This window comes from Rhinolophus ferrumequinum (genome assembly GCF_004115265.2).
Source record: "Rhinolophus ferrumequinum isolate MPI-CBG mRhiFer1 chromosome 15 unlocalized genomic scaffold, mRhiFer1_v1.p scaffold_54_arrow_ctg1_1, whole genome shotgun sequence".
NCBI lineage: Eukaryota > Metazoa > Chordata > Mammalia > Chiroptera > Rhinolophidae > Rhinolophus > Rhinolophus ferrumequinum.
Window position 1 is genome coordinate 18,131,246 of NW_022680357.1, and position 22,202 is coordinate 18,153,447.

General features: G+C 46.9%; 1 protein-coding gene across 5 annotated transcripts in view; it reads left to right on the plus strand.

Moving 5' to 3' along the window:
• The window catches only part of TNRC6A (trinucleotide repeat containing adaptor 6A), a 138,243-nt gene that overhangs the window by 84,684 nt on the left and 31,357 nt on the right, over nt 1-22,202 (plus strand). For all 5 annotated transcript variants that reach the window (XM_033101900.1, XM_033101903.1, XM_033101904.1 and 2 more), the window contains 2 exons: nt 3,688-3,709; nt 21,660-22,004. In XM_033101900.1, the coding sequence (XP_032957791.1) occupies nt 3,688-3,709; nt 21,660-22,004 (367 nt within the window). The remainder of the gene's footprint in view (nt 1-3,687; nt 3,710-21,659; nt 22,005-22,202) is intronic.

The window sequence follows — 22,202 nt, forward strand, 5'->3', positions numbered from 1 at the left end:
GCAGGCCCGGAGCGTGATGCTCAGCTCATCCCAGGTCCCTACAGTTTCTCCTACAGCCCTGCCCCTTCTGTCAGCTTCCTGCAGCCATGGGCTGCGTAAGGACAGACGGACAACGGGTCCAGTAAGATTCTCGTGCAGCTGAAAATTCCTATTGCCTGGTGACCTGGGAGCCCTGTAACATTGTAGCCCAGCACATTATGCAAACACCATGGTGCTACAGTTGCCTCCAGCTTTCGGTACAAATAGCATGCCCTGCAGCTTCGTAGCCTAGGAGCTGTAGGGGAACAGTTTGTCTCCCCCAAAGTAAGTCTCTTGCAGAAGGATTCCTATAAGGCTGATTAATTTTAAGAGACAGCCGATGTGGGAGAAGCTCTGACAGCCATTGGCAGCTACCCTTTGTAAGAGACCCCGGGCGTCTGCACGAGTGTCTCCCTCACTGTACCTGGAAGGGGGGTGACCTCATTTCCAGAAGCCGGCAGTGCAGAAGGTGCCCGTTTTCCCTGCTTTACTGGCGCCCCCAGCGCCCTCCGACTTCAGCTGAACATGGTATTTAAGGTGGTGGCTTCAGCCGTTTAGGCGAGTTACCCAGTGTTCCTGGGTCTCTTAGAAGGTTATTTTTCCTCTCCTGCAGCACACTCAGCTCTACACCAGCTGTGCACTCGGCTCTGCCCCCCAGCCCAGGTGTGCACTCGGCTCTGCCCCCCCCCCACTTAGGTTTGTGTAAGTGCCTTCATGGCGTTCGCACAATGAAATCACCTCACAACCCAGTTCTCGGGACAGACCCCCATCGTTAAGCGGTGCATGGCTGTGTTCTTTTTCTTTTAAAACTCATTTTATTCAGCAGACATGGGTTCTAGACTGGATGCTTTTGCTAAGAAATCATAGAAAAGCTCTCGGACCACTAGTTATCTCATTTAAAACAGTTAAATTGAACTAGTCATTCCTTATTCGAATACCAGGCACTGTTAAGACATTGTAGGTGATTAGAGATAGAAAAAAGCAAGACTGGGGGTCGTTTCCAGATATGAAAGAAAGGACTGAGCCGCAGCATGGCGGGCATGGCTGTGGCAGCCACAGCTGCTAGTGTCTGCAAATGTGCTGAGCTCCTCATAAGAGTCACCCCATTTTAAGCTCAGCCACACTGAGGAGAGTGTTTCTGTTCTTGTCTTGTAGGTGAGGAAACCCAGCGTTAGACAAGTTAGCTAATTTTGGCCCAGGTCACACAGTGTCAGTGGTAGAGCCAGGATTCAAAGCCAGGCAGTCTGTCCTCAGACTCAGAGATCTTACCCACCGGAGCACCTTAGGGATGGAGCCATTGGGACGGGGGTGGGGTGCAGAGCCCCCCAGAAACGAGGCACCTCGCGTGCTGTGTGTCTGCCCCCGTCTGGTGCCTTCGTTAACAAATGCGGCCTGGGGTGAATTGCTTGTGGAACCACAGCTCAGGTTTGTTTGGTTTTTAAGGGAAACAAGTCTTCAAAATGCAAATCATTTCGTTTCTATACTTTCCAGAATCATTTCATTCTGTTGTGCAGGAGGCCCCACAGTGACGCCTCACGTTGGAATAGATGTTTTTATATTTTACTTGAGCCTCGTAATAACCCTGAAAGGTGAGCTGTTTGAGGAATTAGGAAACTGAGACCCAGAAAGTTTAAATGGCAAGGTCATTTAAAAGTAAAAAAAGAACAGTTGAAATTAATTTTAATATATTTTATGTAACCCAGTATACAACCCAAATATTACTATTTTAACATCTAATCAGTATAAAATATTAATGAGGTACTTCACCTTTTTAAACACTAAATAACAAAAGTTTGCTATGTATTTTATACGTATCCATTCGGGCCAGCTGTTTTTCAGCGGTCAGCAGCCACATGTGAATTGCAGCTACTGTTTTGAACAGGCCAGATAAGCGCTCTTAAATTCATTGAGCCCACTTGGAAAGTTCTCTTATTGCTTTGAGGAATATGCCAGGCCCTGGAGCAACCCACAGAAACCCACTTTGAAGAAATGGAGCTGACAGCATTAGGTGCTAGCCTTCCACTTCTTCCCTGTATTAGTCACGTGAGTGGGCAGACCCCCTCAGGGTTCCCTTTGGTGCCATCTCTGTGGATGACAGCAAACTGAGACCCAGCGTGTGCTGAAGCGTACAGAGTTTTCCAGAGGAGCTGCCCAGTGGGGATCGTTGGTGGTGGGAGACCAGTACTGTACGTTTTAGGGATTCGGTTGTGCAGTCACGGCTCTGTGGACTGTAACTTTGTTTCCTTTGGAAGTAAACTGTGGAAGAGGCTAGGAGAGTTTAAAAACATGTATTTTCAAAATGCCAAATAATTTTTATGCTAATATTTTGGCTTTGGAAAATTATGTATCTTATTGTTTGACATGATACTTTTAATACTTCCGAATATTCATGTACTGAGCTCTCTCTAATAAGATTGTTTTACTACTATTAGATTTTTAAAACAATTTCTCCAGAAGTAAGTTAAGTGTTCGAGCTAGTTGACTGGCCATTTGCCATTGTCCTTCCATCAATTTTTAAAAAACATTTGATCCCAAAAAAGTGAAAGTCGAGCCTCCATTATTTAATGTATCACTTGTGCTCTAAAATGTGCTAAAGCACCTCAGTGCCGGACTCTGGCTTTCCGGGAAAAGTTTAATGTTTGGTGTGCCATCAGCGCAGGGGTGGTTACCGTACAGTTCTTTGCTGTATAGTCCCATAATGATGTAATTCAGAAAATGGTAATTCAGTAACACTAATCTAGTATGACTAAGCAAGGTGAGTTGTCCCGTCCCATGGCGGGCAATGAAGAAATGCTTTACCTTCACTTTGAAACAATTCCTGGTTTATTTAGTTACTAATAATTCAATCTTAGTAATTCAGTCTTTCCTCCCTGCCTATCCTGGTATCTTTCATGTTTTGGACTCGCATACAATTGGTCTGAATCAAAAAAGTGACCTTTGTCCATAATCAGTTCTTTCTTTCGGAGACACCTGCGACAGCCCCCCTCCCAGGTGTGTCAGACACAGAAGTGGGGTCAGGTGCAGGACAAGGGGCTCAGGTCCCTGTTTACCGTGTGAATATGGCGATGTCAGTGAGGTGTCAGATGGGGCAGGAGTGACAAATGTGTGTGAACCTTTCCCAATCAGAATACTTACGAGTTAAGTATGCTTAACTGTCATAGCAGCCTAACCTCCAGGAGTAAAATTGATTACTAATTTGGCCAAAGTGGTTATCTGCAGCTTTTCTTCCAGAAAACTTAATTCATCTTCTATCATTTGCAACAAGAATTTTTGAAGCCGTTTAAACATACTGCGGAACTCGTTAGATCCATTAAATGGAAAGGTGACAATTATATAAAAATCACTTTAAAACTAAGCAATGAGAAAAGTGCAGTCCCGTTTATTTTTTATTGTACATTGTCATACAATGATGTGCATTGTGTCTACAGAAACATTTCAAAACATTTTTATTGATAAACATCGTATCGGGGCCAGTCGGGCACATCTAGGGGAAAAGCACGCTTTCTTTGCATATCTTTTCCTATGCAGTTCATCTAAATGGCAAATTCCTCATTTAATAAAAGTGTATATATCTTATATAATAGTGATATATGAGCATTTTTATCATAACAATCCATTTCTTTCGGTTTCATATTTACATTGTTTTTTGTTTGTTTGTTTTTATTTTAGGCCACTGAACAAAAACTCAAAGGTACGTTGTTTAAAGCTATTTTTTATTCTTTTTTTTTTTTTCATGAAAGCAAGGTTGTTGATATGCATTTTTATTTATGTCTAGGGTGGGAGAGAGGCGTCTAGGGTGGGAGAGAGGCGAGATGGAAGGCTCAGAGGGTGGGGCCGCGTTTCTCCAGGGCGCCGCCCAGGGTCAGCCTTTGGGGGCTCTGCCTGCTGTGCAGGTCCTGAGGTGGGACAGCTGCCTCAGGGCCACCGCAGTGCTTCCTGCCCTGGAGCACTTGTGCCTTCCGTGTCCCCGAGTCATCTTGGGGGGCTGCGCTAGGGCTCCCCCGTCCTGGGCACGGTCCTCATTCTCTGTGCACTGCTGTCCCCACTCCCTCCTGTGGGCTGACACTGAGCTCCATTCTGTGCTGTCGCTGAAGGTTCTGGATTCTCCCCTGCGGACAGGGCATCAGGAGGACCAGCGCACGGCACATCAGGCAGAGTCCTGGGCGGGAAGGGGACAGGGGCCAAGGGGACAGGGGCCGGCCCCGCCTTCCGTGTCTCCTCCCCAGGCAGCAGTCCTGCCGCTCCCAGGAGTGGCTGCCTGGGGAGGATGCTGAGGGCTCCGGACTCGGCACGCTGAGTGCGCTGCACGGAGAGTGGTGTCTGCGTTGGGCTCCCCGTGCAGTGAGCAGGGCGCCCCTGCCATTTGAGGTCGGCACGGGTGAAGGCGTCGCGGGCCGGGTGCGCTGTGGAAGCGTGAACTGCACAGCAGTACAGGGTTTTCCTGGAGCGAGAGTGCAGTCGTGGAACGGGATGTGATTGGCTGAAGTGAACGCGCCTCCGGAGCATAGGGGGTGCTGACTAGCGTAACATGAGGTGAAGGGGCCCTTGAGATTGGGGATCTCGAAGGAGGAAACACAGTCCAAAGAATGAAGTCGCAGAGGGTCAATGTGCTGAGCACAGGGACAAGAAGTGGCGTGATGCTGCGTGCCGTGGCCATGTCCCTGGCATACCAGCACCCAGTGGTGAGTGGGCAGGGTGGCGGGGTTTCCCGAAGAGGCAGGTGGGATGGGGTACAGAGGGCCTAGCGTCCTGTGCGGGCTGCGGGGCTGGGACTTCCACAGGCAGCTGGGAGCCCTTGAAGAGTTGAAGGAAAGGCGGGGTGTGGCTGGTTTTTCGTCGTTGTTTTGTGAAGCTGTCAATCACGACGTGGGCAGTGTTGCCTGAAAGATGGATCTGAGAAGAAAGGGACCCTGGGCAGAGGCGGCAGGCAGACAGGAAGGGGATGTTCAGAGAGTGAGTGCGGGGAGGGGGGGGTAGGGGAAGTGGCGCATGCAGGGCGTACCTGAGGGCCGCGTGCTGGCCGGACAGGGAGGTGGCAGAGGCGTCTGTTCCCCTCCTTTAGGGGCGGTGACTACAGGCACTTCTTGTCCGTAGTGCCCAGGGCCGGGGGCGTAGAGAAGGAATGGCGCAGACGGTGGGGGCGGCAGGTGGGGGACGGACCGTGAGGTGTAATTACTAGTGCTGAGGTCAGAAGAGGGATTGAAGGTGATATGAGGACTTTGTAGCGGGACGTCTAAGGACGTCGCAGGATGTGCAGTGATGGGGTGTCACTGTCCCCCGACTGGAGTGGGAGCATGTCCACGTTCCTGCCCTGAGAGCCGCAGTCACCAGCACTGCCCTGCACAGGCCCTGCGCGCAGGCCGGAGCGCCTCCCGCTGGCGGCCAGCCCTGCGCTCCGCTCCGCAGCCTGCGCCAGCCCGCTTCCCACGGTCTTCACTTCTCAGCATTCTCCTCCCGCTCAGCTTCCTTCCTGTTTCCTTTTCATCCCATCTCTCAGCCAGGGACGTCTCTCAGCTCATCTCTTGAGGGGTCGCTCTAACTTTTTCATTTCTTGGGGTGATGATGTATCTTACATGGGGGCCCCCGATGGTATTCTGTTTTAGATTTTTGACTGGCCCGTGGACATTTGTCTCTCCAACGTGATCTTTGAATACCGTTGTATATCCTTTCCTAATGTTAGTCATCCTTTGACATCCATACATCACATTGGAACATAGTGGAATCTTCTGAGCATATTAGGCTGAGTATGTACAAGTCACTTCAGAGCGTGTTACGTCGTTTGCCAGCTGTTTTACTCACTTCACCCTCCTTTCGATGACAGCTCCCTTTATAACGGATCCTGTTTGTTCCGATTCATGAAAATGTGCAGCCTCCCTCATGCTGTGTGTGGTGTATGTGTGGCAGTCATGGGTCTGGGATCCTGGTGATGAGGAAGCACCACCAGGACGCCCGTGGCACAGCCGTGGCCACGCAGTTGCTGGTGTTCACTAAACCTTGTATTTTGGAGTAATTTGTGATTTACGGAAGAGTTGAAAAGATCCTACAGAGAGGTTCCCGTACACACCTCTCCCAGGTTCCCAATTATTAACATCTTACGTTTCTGAGGTACTAACCGAACCCCAGGCGGGGTTAAGATTGTACCGTTTCTTCCACTCCCTTCTTTCTGTTCCAGGATACACGACACATTTAGTTGTCAGTCTCCTCTGGTGTCCACGCAGTGTTGTTTTCATTATTATCTTTTAACTTTTTCATGGATTGCCAACATTTAAAAATCAGGAGAATCCATCTAATCCAGAACTGCAGTTTGTCTTTGCGTATGGGAGACTCAGCATGAAGCCCAAGTTCAGTCACGTGTGGCTGGCGAGTCTTTGAAATGTGACCGAGGAACAGAATTTTAATTTTATTGGACTGCATAGCTCTAGAACCTTCTGGATTGTTAAGAGTCGAGATCTTAGAGCTCTCCCTGGGTGTGCCCAGTTAGATGGCAACTCCATAGAATCCCACTGTCGTGACGAGCTGTCCTTTCTAAGGCTGCTGTCATTTCCAGCCGAATGATACTCTCCTATGTTGCCACTCAGTGGTACAACTGTTTATATACAAGTTGGATTTTTGTAGTGTCCTGAATTAGATTCTTGACCGGCTTTCTTAAACGCAATCAGATATTTCTTTCTAGGCACAGTGGGTTCGTGATTCGTGTAATGAAAATATGGAGCAATCTAATGGGTGATGGAGTATTTGAAGTATTTTAACAGCATGTATATTAGGAATATTTCCTTGAAGCAGTAGGGGAGGGAAGTGCTGAAACTTGCAGGGAGGTGTAGCAGAGGATGGACGGAGTTTTCAGGTGTCCCGTGGCCTGCACAGCACAGCGGAAAGAATGTCCTTGGGAACTCGGCTAAGAATACAGGGCGTTTTCTACAAACAGCCCTTCAGTTCTGACACTGGCTTGTCTCGGAGGCATCTGACTGTTCATTCCTCGCAAAAAAGTAAGCTCTGGCACTTTTGGACAGATCTGTTTTTCTTTATCAGTCTATCATCTGTCTATCTATCTATCTATCTATCTATTTATCTAATCTATCTATCATTCCAGTGCTTTCTTCAGCTGATTTCGAAGCAGGCTATATTCCAGAGAGTAATGAACCCCAGAGCTTCTAAAGGAGCTGAAGGGAGGCTGGGCTGGAAGCAGGAACAGAGCGAAAGCCTTCTTTTCTGGTGATCGTATAGGGAAGCGGAGTTTATTACTGCTGTTCTCATTCTGGATTAAAAACTCGTGAAAATTGAATGAACATTTAAAACACAGTTTTGTTCCTGCCACAGTTGGAAACCATTATTCTTACTCGATTCTACTACCGTTACTGTTTTTTTGATCAAACGTAGTTTCATTGCTTTTACCTGTTGATCTAGGGAGTGATCAAAATACTAACACGCTCCTAAATCAGCCACTTGTTGAATCCTATTCAGGTGAGACGCCCTGACGGCTGACATTGAGTCCGTGCCGCGTGCCACGCACGGTGCTTTGTTGGGCTTCACTTAATCTAGGGGAGTAGTCTGGGTTCTTCAGTACCTGTGATTCGCAGCACGTACTGGGGCGGGGTCCTAAAGCCTCCTGTCCCCAGAGTCACTGGCCTTTCTGTTGAATTTGGGGAAGTGGTGGCCCTATTTTGGGGGCCCAGGGGCAGGGCCACGGCCTTTCTGTTGAATTTGGGGAAGTGGGGGCCCAGGGGCGGGGCCACGGCAATAGGCTGGGAACTCGGGGCGTCACATGGGGAGTGTTTGAAACCAGTGTGAGGGCAGGCTTCGTCACTGTCCCAGCAGGTGTGAGCTGCCCTGTGGGGCTGAGGCGTGTTACCTGCACTCACAGGTAGTCAGGCGAAGGAAAGTTACGTGACTTGCTCACTAGTCTGTCATGCAGCGCACAAATGAGCCACGATTTGATGGCTGAGTCGCCTGGCTGTGCTGTTGCTTTGGAAACAGCACCGTGGTGTCACGGAAGGAACGGGAGTGGAAAGGCCGCACCATGGCTGTCTGCAGTGACGTTCCACGAATGAGCTAAAGCACTGCGTCTTCTACAGTATTCCAGAAAGACCTTAGACTTGGTACTGTTTCCCTCTGGTTGAGCACCAATAAATAAAAATGGTATAGCACCCGCAGCAGACCTGAGCTGGTGAGGAGGGGACAGCTTTGCTGCACATGAGGCGGCTGGCTTTTCAGGAATCTTTTCAGGAATCCTTAGAGGAAGCTCGTAAACTGCTGAGTCTATCTCTGAGTGTTGGTGAGAAAGAATGGGCGTTCTGAGGACCCAGCAGAAAGCTGATCCCAAAAGCCTCCTGTACGCACAGACCTCTGTGCAGTAAAAACTGAAAGCAGCGAGACTGACTGCTAATCCCGTCTGAAACGTCTCACACCAGCTCGTTAAGGGCGGTGTAAAGAGACTTCTGACGGACAAGCCACGTAGCCTCCATTCATGCATTCTGCAAAAGGGTGGAGAAAGCCCCTTCTGGTGGCCTTGGGTGACAGAGAAGTCCCTTCTGGTGAATTGGGAAAATTAAACGGCACAGTGTAGCCTTTGGAATCCTACTGACATGACCCAAGGGAGAAAAGTGTTTGATTTCTCCCCCTCCCGTTCATAAAGAAATGCACTTCACTTTTTCTTTCAGTCATCGCTGTCGGTATCAGCCACGTTTCATTCTCATGAGGTCTCCTTAGAAAACAAAAACACGAAAGATAATTGTGTGGTAACCTATTATCCCAGATGCAGGGTCCAGGGAGTGCCACCATTTCCTGATGTCCACTGTGTGCCATGCGCTGAGTGGTCACTCTGTGCGTGAGCAGAACACGCCCGAGTCCTGCTCCCTTGCACGCGCTTGCTTCCATCCTCACCTCCGTTTTTGTTCAGTGAAGGTGAATCTCTTCACCCGTGACCTCAGCTTACCACTCCATTTTCTCCACGAAGTCTTAAGTTTCTGAATGGCCAGCCCTCGTGACAGTAAGGAAATTCAGGCACTTGGGTGGTTTGACAAAGGACTGCTGTACTGTGTAGATTTTCCAAGGAGAAAGCTCAGGCCAAAGGGCTGGATGGAGCCCATCGCCTGACCTTGTTCACGTAGCAGCACACGTAGGAATGGTGTGCGGGCTGCTCTGTGCGAGCGAAGGAGAGCTCGGTGCAGTCAGCAGAGAAAACTGCTGAGAACCCTGATTCGGGGACTCAGGAGCCCATACTTGTTGGAGCCCCTGGGACCACCCTGGGCTTGTGTCCCAAGCCCTGAGATTCTGCCGTGGCCATAGGTGTTCAGTTTCAAAGACAACAAATCGGGAGTCTTCTGGTTTAAATATTGGAGTAGAAGCAGGGTGGATTAGCAAGAGGAGCTTTGCCGGTTATAACCAGGTGGGAGAAAGCCCCAGACCAGGACAAGCTCTGCAGCATCATAATTTGCCCTTCTGTGTTCGTTGAGATCTAGGAAGAGTAGTAGCTGTATCCTCAGCAGACACATACCTCATAGAGCAGTACAGCCATCCCCCTACCCACGGGGGTGCCCAGCCAAGACCCCAGGGGATGGTACTGAGCCCATATGTACTGTGTCTTCCTATAAAACCATACCTGTGATAAAGTTCAATTTATAAATCAGGCACAGTAAGAGATCAACAACAATCATAAAATAGAACATCTGTAACAATATGCCCTGATAGAAATTACGTGACTGGTTTCTCTCTTTCAAAATATCTATCTTGTATGTACTCACACATTTTCTTGTGATGCTGTGAGATGGTACCCTGCCTGCATGAGGAGGTGACGGAGAGACTCAGAACAGCATGCAGTTTAAACCTTGCTGTTTCATTTTGGAATTTTCCATTTAATATTTTCGAACCATGGTTGACCGCAGGTAATTGAAACCATGGAAAATGAAACCACGGATAAGGGGGGACGACTGAACTGAAAGAGAGCATTGGCCAGAAGCCAAAAGCATTGACTCATCCACTAAAGGTAACCCTGGACTTCGGGCACAAATAGCGCAGTGGTTCAAAGCCCAAGCTTCTGAGTCAGGTCTCCGTGGCTGTGAATATTGCCTGTGTGGTTCTTATTCCTGTGAGTCGGGCAAGTTCCCTAAGCTCTCCGCCTCGGCGGACCGTTGAAAGGAGATAATCCAGGATTTTAATGTTGTGGGAATGAAGTGATAGGACATGAATCCCAGGACCCAGAGGTGGTCGACACTGGACATGTAACTGATGTTTCATTGTTGTCGATACAGGTGACTGAGCCATAACTCAGCATTCTCTTGTGCTGGAGAGTTTAGTTTCGCTTTTATGGGTGAGATGAAACTTAATTTATATTGGAAGGAACATCAGGTTTGGTTTTTTTTGTGTTTTTTTTTTAAGATTTTATTGGGGAAGGGGAACCAGACTTTATTGGGGAACAGTGTGTACTTCCAGGCCTTTTTTCCAAGTCAAGTTGTTGTCCTTTCAGTCTTAGTTGCGGGGGGCACAGCCCACCATCTCTTGCTGAAGTTGAACTGGCAACCTTGTGGTTGAGAGGACACGCTCCAACCAACCGAGCCATCCGGGAGCTCAGCAGCAGCTCAGCTCAAGGTGCCGTGTTCAATCTTAGTTGCAGGGGGTGCTGCCCACCATCCCTTGCGGGACTCGAGGAGTTGAACCGGCAACCTTGTGGTTGAGAGCCCACTGGCCCATGTGGGAATCGAACCGGCAGCCTTTGGAGTTAGGAGCATGGAGCTCCAACCGCCTGAGCCACCGGGCCGGCCGCTCGGGTTTGGTTTTAAATCCCAGCTCTGCCGTTTACTAGATGTTTCGTCATGGGCGGTCTTCTTCTGAGTCTCAGCTGCCTCATCTGTAAAATGGAAATAAGTTTTCAAATTTATGGAATCACGATAAGGATAAAGAGATACTACAGAGGGTGCCAAAAGGAATGTATACACGTTTTAAGAAAGGAAAACTATTAATTTTAATATTCAATATATACCGGTAACAAAAGATGAGTACAAGTCATGTGTGACTTCTGCAATGACAAGAGGTGCTCAGCGTGGTTCCCGTCAGCGTCCAGACCCTTCTGGTGATGGCGAACTACTGCTTGAGCCACGCTGACAGAAGTGCCCACTGTGTACGTGTTTCTGCCCCCCCGGATATTGCCTGGCATCCAGTGGTGCTTGGTCCGTGTTCATTTCCAGCACCGGTTGGCAACGTCCTCGCCATCTTTCAGCGCCTTTCAGACGACGCACTCGCAGTTTCCCTGTCGCTGCAGAGCTCCTCCCCACCCCGACAATTCCTGGCCTTTCCCTCTGATTAGAGTGGAGCCCAGCCCCGCACGGCTGCGCCACGTGCAGCGTCTGTCGGGTGCACGAGCACGTTTCACCGTGAGGCTGGCCTGTTCCGTCTTCATGAATGCGGTCGGCCAGGATCAGTGGCAGGTGGCTCGGATGTGTATGTTGGTAAAAGGGCGTGTCATCTGGGTAGTTATTTGTCCCTTTTCCTCTGTGGATTGCTCTGTACCCATTCTTGTTCTTTACCCATTTACCTCTTGGGCCGAGAGTTCTTGCTACCGATACACAGGAGCTCTTTGTATAACCTCGTGAGCATTCCATCTGATGTGTCTGATCAAGTATTCCCAACATTGTGGACTCTGCTGCATGTTCAGAGTTGTCCTGAGGATGATACAGGGCAGGAATACGTAGGTTTGGCCAATACTAGGCCCTGTAAGGGTTACATTCACGGAAGATGCAAGTGTGCGTTCAGAAGAAGGAACGCAAATTAAGTAACAGTTCTAGTTATACTTTTAGCCTGGACTCTGGTCCTAAACTCTGGTAACTGTTGAACCCTTTTCTATTCAGGTTTTAGCAGCCCTGACTGGGACAGCTCCTCCTGTCCTTCGGTTTGGGGAAGTTGGGGTGGGCCGTGGGAGGGGAGAGAATGGACTCCTTTAACCTTTTAATTTGGAATAAACATGCGCGCGCGCGCGCGCGCACACACACACACACTTTGAAAAAACAAAATATGCTGCACAATTTTTTTTGGTCAAACTTCAGTTTTTACTTTTTGATTTGATTTTTTTTTTGGACTCACTTTTATGCTGAGAAAAACCTACCATTTATCCAGATTTAGGAAAAGTTTTGCCTATGTTTTCTAAAAACTTTTTAAAAATTTAGTATTTTATAGCATTAACTAATTGAGCTTTATTTTTATATATTTGGGACTTTTTTCTAATTTAAAAAAATCAACTAGCCATCCTGTTTGTTAAAATAAATGCTATCTTCAGTGATTTATGGCTGTTCCTTTGTGTTGTAACTCTGTGACCCTCCTTGATTTTTATTTTTTATTTTTATTTTTTGAATTTCAGTGTGTTTGGGACTTTTTCCTTGTTCTTCTTACTAACTTGTAGTTGATTGTTAGGTGTTTTGTTTCTTTGAGCCCCTAGTGGAGGCCAGAAGCTCTCTATATGATGCTACAGTATCTACAAGAAGAGTTTTCCACATTTGCTCAGACATGAGAGCCACTGGGGCATATGTTTAAAAAAGTACATGTTCCGATTTAGTGAGTCTGTGAGGCGAGATAATCTATTTTTGTACGCAGTACCCCACAGCAGTTCTAACTAAACCAACGTGGGCACCATCCCTAGAATTGTAAGTTCTGAAAGAGGGACGTAGAGCAGTCTTTTTTCTTTTAAAGCATGTCCCTCTGCCTGAAAAACGTAGCTTTCACTATCCCGCTGTTCTGGATCTCACACGTTCGGACAAGATGTGATGGACAGATTGAGCAGAGGTCTTGGAAATCCAGTATTGTGCCTATCGTGTAGTGTGCCCAGCTCCGGAAGCTTCCAGAGCTGCCCTGTGCGGGGGATGTCCCGTGCTCAGGTGTGCTGGAGAGCAGAATGTGTGACTAGGATGGTTTCCTCCTGAATTTCACTAATGAAGCTCAGGGAAACGACTCAATGATGAAAACCTCGAGGTCTGGAGCGAGGCTGGCCACTGTCTCCCTGTGTGGTCGTCTCCGGTGGGAGGGGTTTGCCAGGAAGCAGAGTTCCTTGAGAGAGCAGTCAGGTGCTGCTTCCCTAAGACCCGGGAAAGGTACACGTCCCATTTCTCTGGGATTCGTAAAGTGAATGAAAACTAAAGGAGTTCGACCTCGTATTTATTTTAAATTTGATACTAATTTTGAATTGGTTGTTTATGAGCTCTTGCTGTTTGGTATTTTTCCTTACTGAGGAACTTATAACAGAAACATTAGGATTTGCTTGTATAAAATATAAACACAGGACTGGGCCCAGGACCCCCGCGGGTACCAGAAGTCACGACACAGTGTTTGCACGTAATCTACACACACCCTCTGTAGACTCGAGTTTAAAAATTGTTTTTACATAGAAGGTGTAGTTTATTAATCCTCATGGAAAGTCTGCGGTCACCACAGACAGAGTCCCTGAGAAACCTTTCCTCCCCCTGCTCTCCCGCCCCGGCACTGACCTCTGCTGCCCCCCGACTCTGCATTCTGTCCTCCTGTGCCGTTCGCTGTCTGTGTGAGGTCTTTCTCTTCTCAGACGGGCCACTTCTTGCAAGTCTATGTTTGGGCTCGTTTTTCTTCGCGTAATCCAAAGAATCATAGATCAGAGCCAGTTGTCCGGCCACCCCAAAACGGGGTCTGACACAAAGATGGCATCCGTGTGGTCTTGGGCATTTCGCTAGTTTCCTCCAGATTTCCATCCCAGGGTGAAGGACGTGGCTGACCGTTTGTTTCCGTCGTCGGGTGCTCACGACCTTTCTGGTTCCCATAGCACCTGTTGTTCATGATGGCAGCCGGCCGAGCCTCGAGCAGCCATCGGAGGAGCGAGCCTCCTGTGGACTTGACTTCATCTCTAGGTACTTACGATACCCAACACACCGGGCTGCTGTGGAATAGTTGTTGCCCTGCTGTGGAGGGAACCATGACGAGAAAAACCGTCTGCGTGTGCAGGACAGATGCAGCCTCTCGCTAAAGTAGTAGAACACGTCAGCAGCTGCAGAGTTTGTTAGTTTTTCATTTCTGATCCCGAGGTTGGTTGGGTCCACGGATGCAGAACCCAAGGCTGCAGAGGGCTGACTGTACATTTTGTTGTATTTCACGTTAGTTTTTAAGTCCTATTAAGTTCTCAAGCAGCCGTTCAGTTCAGCCTCCTTGCTACGATGAGCGGAAGTTAGTGGACTGGCAAGCGTTGAGGTCTTTCCAGGCTGACCAGCGGCACTTGTCCTTGACAAAAATCCCAGTTCCGCCCCTGTCATCCTACAGCACCTTCCCCTGAGCCCTTCAGCAATGTAGGGTCACTGCAGTTAGCACTGGACGCGAGGTGGCATTATACAGGGGCAGTGCCGCGTAAATCATCCAGTGTGCTGCTTATTCTCAGGAGGGAGAGGGTTTTCACGGTGGCATGATGTTTGGCCGAGTTTTAAATAAATCTGACTCATAAGCTCATTGTAAATGAATAGAACTGCCCCTGGCCCTGTTCAGCCAGCTGCCGTCTCTTCCCTCCTGCCCCCCTTCAAGTATAAGGAGATGGAATTCAAGTGATTGGGCAAGGCTTTAGAGCCGTGAAATGGCCCTGTGCCCTCTCTCCATTTTCTAATGAAAGCCACACGGTGAAAAAGCAGAAGCTGGAAACACCTTTCTTTAGGATTTCTCGGTGCAGAGAACTTTCTTATCTGCTTTGATGTTTTCATCAGGTTTGTGCCTTTTGAGATCTGTCCCAGTGAAGTAATCCCGCCGCTACTCACTCATGAGAAAAGCTGCAAGACTGACTGACTTTACCCATCCTTGTTTGCACTTGTCAAGAGCCGGATTCTTTAAGGGAATGGTCTGGAAAGCTACCTTATTGTTTCAGCACAGCAGCTAGAATAATTGGTCGAGAATTTAGGCTTAAAGAGATAATTTCCTACTAGAAACATAAACAGTTGAGTGGAAAGATAAATAGACGTGGTGTTGCTTGACAAACAGTGAAAATTTAAATATACTAGTTTGCTACATGTTAACGTTTTTCACAAATGTTATTTTGTGGCCCTTAAGAGCATAAAATAATTCTCTATAATAAAGATTTTAAACAATGTTTATCTTAAAAACAAGATGACACTTATTTTTAAAAATAGCCTTTGAGCAATTGTAAGGATTATTTTTAAGCATTGAGCATTTGTAGTTTAACCTAATGTTTCACAGCTTAGAAATTTTGCCTTTTAATTTTTGAAAACCCGACTTCTTGGCTGGCTGTTAAATTGCTTTAGTACGTTTTTGTCTTGTTGATTATGCCTAATCTCATTTGTTTGAGATGGTAAAATTTTTTTCTTAATAAAAATAAAACATAAATACTTAGGCAAATCTTGTATTATGGCTCTTATGTGGGAATAAAATTTTCTAACTGAGCTTTCATTGCAATATGTCATCTGGTCTTCCAAGAGCTTAACTTGATGGTTTTGTTTTTTCCTATATAATTTTGTTTTTCCTATATATTGGGATTAAAAATAGAAATTCTTCTTGCCAGAAGAAGTCTTAAAAAGCACTCTATTCTATAGATGCTTATTAAGTAATATTTTTAGCTGGTAAAATTTTACAATTTCAGTCCTTTTAAGAATTCAAATGCAAATTTATAGGTGGTTTTCCTATTTTGGAGGTCAGTTTAACACTTCATGCTGTTAAAGTGAAATCCTGTCTTAAAATGGCATTTTGTATACAATGCCCATTATTTATGCAGGTGTTTTTAGAAGATTTACAGTGTAACCACTGTGAAAACAGGATTACGCAAAACTGAATTGTAGACTTTGGAAGGATTGGAATAAAGGAGGGCCTGAGGGGGGAGGGCGTGGAGGGTGGTGGTGGGGAGTTTGATAATACCCAGGAAGACTGATGGCCGGTTCCTATCCAGGCTCTGGTTTCTTTTAAACTTGAAGAGAGCCAAAGGGAAGTTCACTTACTTAATATCTCCTAAAATAAGTTTATTAAAATGGAATTATTAAAAATCTTATTTTAAAGATTTAAAGCAGTATTCATTTAAAAGATTTTAATGCGTAAGAGTAAATAACAAACTTTGTTTTTACAAATTTAGAACTTGGTATATATTTAAAACTTTGGATATTAAATAGTCACTTATTCTTGATTTTTTACTTGAATGGAAGACAATTACTATGGTATTTTTTCAGTTGATAGACTATTTTTTAGAATAGTTGTAGGTTTACAGAATGGAAATGTAAACATAGGAAATGTCATCAGAAAACTCATAAATGTAGCAAAAATTAATTAATTGTAACATTGGTTCATTTCATTGTTTCACTAAGTGGGAAGTCTTGATTTGGAACACAATTTAGGGAAATGTTGCTTTAAAGTCTTTGAATGAGTAATTTTTTTATTCTTAAAAACTTGTTTATTTCTGGGCCATTTCAAATTTTGCCCATCTCCTTTAAACACTGCAAAAAGACAAGTTGGGTCACAGCATGACAAAAAAAATGTAACATCAAAGATTTTAGTGGGTATGTATCTTACGCTAGCTGAGTGAAATTCCTTCAAAATATCTCTGGTATTACAGACAGTAAATGTTACGGCTGATTAGGGTATCTTTCCACATTAACGATATGCTGACTGAACTTGTTCTCTGGATGCCGGCACCAGAAATTTGTAACCACTGAGTTATTCAGCAGCGTACTAACAGCTGCCACCAGTGCCTTATTCTTTCTGCTTCTCTGGGTCGTGCTTTCTTCCTCTCATTTCCTGGTTCTTGATTATTTGGCCTCTTGCATGTCAGCACTCTTCAAAGCTTCACCCCCAGTGTCGTCCTGTGTAGTTTGGATTCAGTCATCTCATGTCTGCTGACAGTTCTTGTTCATTCAACCAGTAGTTCGCCCGTGTTCGCTGTGCTCGCTTGGTGCTGGGAGGCCTGCGGTGAAGGTAAAGGGGAGGAGAAGTCAGAAAGTCGCACGTCCGAGCACGTGCACTTCCAGGGATGCTTGAGTGATTCTGGGAGTGGTTGGCACAGTGCTTCCAAGGTCAGCCGGCTCTGGGTGCAGGGTGACGAGCTGTCGCTGAGGACTGACGGCCAGGAGGTTGGTAAGACGGGTGTCAGGGCATGGTAGGCAGAAGGAGTATCACCACATCAGCAGGCGAGCTTTTGGAGGATGTTGGCTGTGGATGCCGGTGTTGGATGTGGACGAGAGGACGCGTAGTTGGAGCCCTGACCATGTGCTGGCTCCTCTTCTTAGTTCTTTACGTCCGTCCATCATCAGTCACAGCCTCACAGCACACCCGCCCCCCTCTTTCACAGACGAGGGCACAGATACACGGTGGGGGAAGTTCTCTGTCCACAGCCACGCAGCCGGAAGCTGCAGGGCCGAGACGTGAACCCAGCCAGTCTCTGGACCTGCACTTTTTTGTTCCGGGACAGTTTCTGTAAAGCTGATACTGTGTGTTTCCCAAGGACTTCCTGTACACACACTCTGCAGCTCTAGACAGCCAGATCTTGGAGGCCTCTGCTGGTACACTGTAGGGTCCTCTTCTCCTCCGGGAGCTCATTTTGGTCAGTTACATTTTGTAGATCAGAGGCTGCAAAAGCACAGCCTGAAGGCCGGCGCTAGCGCACTGCCTGCTTTGCTGTGTGAAGTTTTGTCGGAACACAACCTCATCCATTCCTGTACGTGTGGTCGGGGGCTGTTCCTGTGCCACAGCCGCAGAGTTGAGTGGCTGGAACAGACCGTCCGGCCTGCAAAGCCTGCAAAGCCTCACAGTGGTCCTCACAGAAGAGGTTTGCAGAGCCCTGTTACAGGACCTGGTCCCGGCAGCCGGCTTTCTGTTTTATGGGCTGAGTCGTCCGTGGTGTTTTCTTGTCTTGCCACGGTCTCTGCATTTGAAAGTACGTCTTCTCGTTGTATTCTGAGGACTGTTTCCAGTTCTTTTCCCCCCCATTGTTTGGGGTCACTACATCTGTCTGAGTTATCAGTAACAGTGTTTGTCGGTGTGCCGTCTTAGGCTGTTTCTTAAAAGTATGCGAGTCGATCAAAAGAATGTCTGGTAGTATCGACCGCTGACGCCATCTGATCCCATTGGTGATGTTATAAATGTCTCCATTTCTTCTATGTTAGTCTTTTTTTTTTTTTTTTTCCCTTTTCTGGGGTCATTGTTAAATAATTTTTGCTTCCAGCTTTTCAAGTTATTTATAGAATTGAGCCTAAAGAAATATTTTAATTTTAGAAAAGCATCTTTTTCCATTTTGATTTTTTAAAAAATTAGGTTAACTAGTAGTTTATTATTTTTTTTTTCATAGAACCATGACTTGGATTTATTGGATCACTTTTAAAGTCATTGATTTCTACTTTTATCTTGACTAATTCCTTCTTTCTGCTTTCTTTGGTTTGTTTTTTAGCTTGAGATGGATGTTCATGCTTGCTGAAAATAATTAGGGCTGTGGATTTTTTCTCTTTTTTTTTTTTTTTTGAGCACTGGTTTAGCCGTATCTTAATTTATTGTGTATTGTTTTCACTGTTATTTTCTTGATAATCATGCAGTTTTGGTATTTACTCTTCAACTCAAAATTTAGGGAAATTTCATTTGATAGTTTTGTTGTTTCTATTGTGGTTGCATTGTAATCCAGAAATGTCTGTATTATTTCTACTTTTTGCAAAACTTGTTGATGTTTTCTTGAGAGAGCTAGAGAACTTTTTATGACCGTTTCATGGGTATTTGTCAAAAAAGATGTTACTGTATATTCTCTGTTTTCGAAATCTATGGTATTGCTATTTTTTAAATTTTTTAAAATTTTTTTCAGTTTTTCTCTCTGTCTCCATTTGCTTTTACATTTTGATACTAAAGTTTGGTATAATATTCTTAGCTGTTATATCTTTTTAATTGGTTTCTATTATAAATACAGAATACCTCTTATCCTTTATAATGCTCTCCTTGTTGAATATTTAAAATCTGATATTACTAATGCTTTCTTTAAATTTTGTTAGCATTTCTTGGTGGTACCCGTCTCTATACTTCTCCCCCCACCCCAATTTTCCTGTATTTTTCTCTATTTCCTGTTGTTTCAGGAATGATTTTTGCAAAGTACATTCCTAAGTTTGTTTTTCTTTTCTTAATCCAGTTTAAGAGCTTTTATTAACAACTAAATTTAGCCCACCCACAATCGTTTTGATTACAGACGTTTCCGAGCGTCCCCTCAGCGTCTCATTCGTGTTACATATTAACCACAATGTTGAAATAATTCTTCCTCTTGCATTTTCTGTATCTGTTGAATGGATCAAGTTTTCTTATTTTTATTTACTGACATAATTAATCTCAATTTTAACTACACATGCACAGTAGCCAAATGCTGTTCAGTATTTGTGTGTGACTCAGCACCCCACCCTCCCCCCACCTACAGGACTGTTAGCTTCTCCTTTACTCTTTACTGCTATTTCCCGTGCTGACATCTGGGATATACTTGAGATTATTTCGTTCATTTTTCAGTCAATCATTACATGGCCTTAGGGTTTTACTGGTGTTCGTGGTTTTCTGGCCCCAGAAGTGAGTACCTGCCTGAGCCTTATTTTCCTCCTGGCACTTTTTCTGATAAGAAGACAGCAGTTGTTTGAATTTGAAGTAGGGGCCGGGTTGGTTGCGGGGGTGGCATGTATAGTAATCCTGCCTCCTTCCCAGTGTGTCTGTAGTTGTCTTCTAATTCTGTGCATGTCGAAGAGTGTTGTCCTGTTGCCATCTCACCTAAGTAACACCTTGTTGGGGTATTAAGTTGCCGTCACCATCTTTTCCTGTTGTTTGGCAGTGGGTAACTGTTCCACTTCAAGGTCACGTACAAGGACTAAGCATACGAACGCGGGTTAAAGTTTCTGTTTTCCTTACGATGTTAGAGTTGCATGGACTTCATCTTCTTTTGGTTTCAGAGGTACCTTAGAGTGTCCGATGCCTTGTTTCCCATCTGACAAAGAAGTACACATTTTGCCACGTCCTGGGAGCGTTTCATTGGGAGGTGAAATTTTCACACGTGAAGTAACTAGACCTTGCATGCACTTGTCCCACATGGTCACCAGTGAGAGGCTCTCCGTTGCCGTCAAGGAAAACGAACAGGAGTCCAAGCAACAGAATCCTGGTGAATTTCAGTGTCATTCCTCCTGCTCTATAGTCTGCTTGTGTTACTTTAGATCAAAGTCACATTTAACAAACTAAGAGGCCCAAATCATGTTAAAAGGTATGAGTGGTAGTGATTCAGTTGAAATCCATCAGTTGTTCAGAGAAAGACGACGACCGTGGGGCTAGACTGTTACGTGCGGGGGCTCCAGCACTGAGGGTGAAGTCGGGGGACTGCTGGGAGCACCTGATCACAGCGTCATATACGTTATAGGCATTTGATGGCTGCTGTCTTATTTGGGCCTCGGAACTAGCTTGTGTTTCCGGAGTGTTTGCATCATGCTGCGTGCTAGGCCAAGACTGGACTGCAGGACAGGAAGAAAGACACAGAGAAGCCCTCTCGTGAGTCTGGGGCTGTTTTCGTTTCAGGCCTGGAGCTCTAACCCTGAGCAGTTTTCTGTGGGCGTCCCCACTGCTTGCATGGAGACATCTCGCTTCCTTCCCGTGACAGAGGTGTCTGAGGATGCACCAGCCTCACAGAAACACTGAGTCCTGCGCACGTTTAAGGCAGTGGTGCCCAGTCAGTGTGTGTAGCCCTGTGCTTGGCGCACTGTGAAAGGTCCCTTTGGGAGCCTTAGGGCAGCTGTGCAAGGTGTCATCCCTGTTTCCCAGAGGAGACCACAGGCTCCGTCCGGTTTATGCTACTTGCCCAAAGGCGCAAAGCTTAGTGAAGGCAGAGCTGGGCTTGAAACCTGGGTCCCTCTGGTACCAGAATTCATCTGCCATGCTGCCTCTCGGTAGTTTTAGAGATTAGGTGTATCTGAACTGGTTTACGGCATTTCCATCAGTTGGTTTGCTTTTAGGATCCCAAAATTCACTCTCTGTAGTTTCTTGTTGTTCATACCGTAGACAAGTGGCTGTTTCTCGGATTTGCTCCTGCCAAGCCATCCGAGTCCTTCTCCAGTTCTGATTAGTCTCAGATTTCATTCTCTTATCTTTGTGTTTACTTCCCTGCTCTCAGTTTGTCTTATTGGATTCAGACTTTACATTCTAACGACAAAAACATCGTCAGCGTTGCCATTTTATAAGGGAATTGGCAGGTGGTTCGGACCCTTGTTCTTGTGCTGCCCTTCAAAGACGGGAAATGCCAAAGATGGATTAAGAACGGTTCCCAGGGAACCGAGGTCCGGATTCCTTCAGGGCCACTGGCACTTACGTCCCACATTGTTCTCTCGTCGCCGTCAGGCCCACGCAGTGTAGAATTAGTGTGTCATCAGCCTTGTTCTCTGATCAGAGACGCGGGGTAGGGCTGGCGGGGAGACACGTGAGCTGTCACCCAGGCCGGGAATGCCGAGGGTCTCCATGACCTCACCAGACGGGTCTGCAGAAGGCACATGGATTCTTGGCAGTGAGCTCTCCTGGGAAACCAGAGCCTGGGAATGAGAAAGTTCTCGCACGCGAGAAGCTTCTGCTCCTTTAGGGTTGTTTTCGTGGTGCCTTTGACTTGGAGGGTTCCCCTTGGGGGTACACTTCCCTGGCTAATCTTTTCACCCCTCTCTCGTTGGGCCCAGTGCCAGAGCAGATAAGGCCCAGCGTCAGCCAGGCCCCGCCCGCCAGCGCTCAGAACGGCCCGCCCGCAGCGAGCAGCACCGCGAATGATGCCAGGCACGCCGCAGCCGGCGGCGAGCAGCAGCCCCAGCAGCCGCAGGCCCTGCCTCGCTACCCTCGCGAAGTCCCGCCGCGGTTTCGCCACCAGGAGCATAAACAGCTTCTGAAGAGAGGCCAGCATTTCCCTGCCATCGCAGCGAACCTGGGACCCGCTGTCAAAGCGCCAAGCAGCCAGTGCGAGAGCAGCCCCTTTGCGAGTCTGCAGCCACACAGCAGCACAGAGGTACTGGACGGCAGACAGCAGGCAGGTGAGCCGCGGCGAGCGGGGCGGGTCTGGGAGTCACGGGCCTGGGCCCTGGGCCCTGTGCTGGCGGCGTCCACAGCTGGGGCACAGTGAGAATTCTGCGCAGGGGCTTGGGGTGGGGACTCTTAAAATGTGGCCTGTGCGTAACCGCCCATGTGCTGGTGAAGTGGTCGTTTTCCTCACTCCATCCGGGTTCTAACCA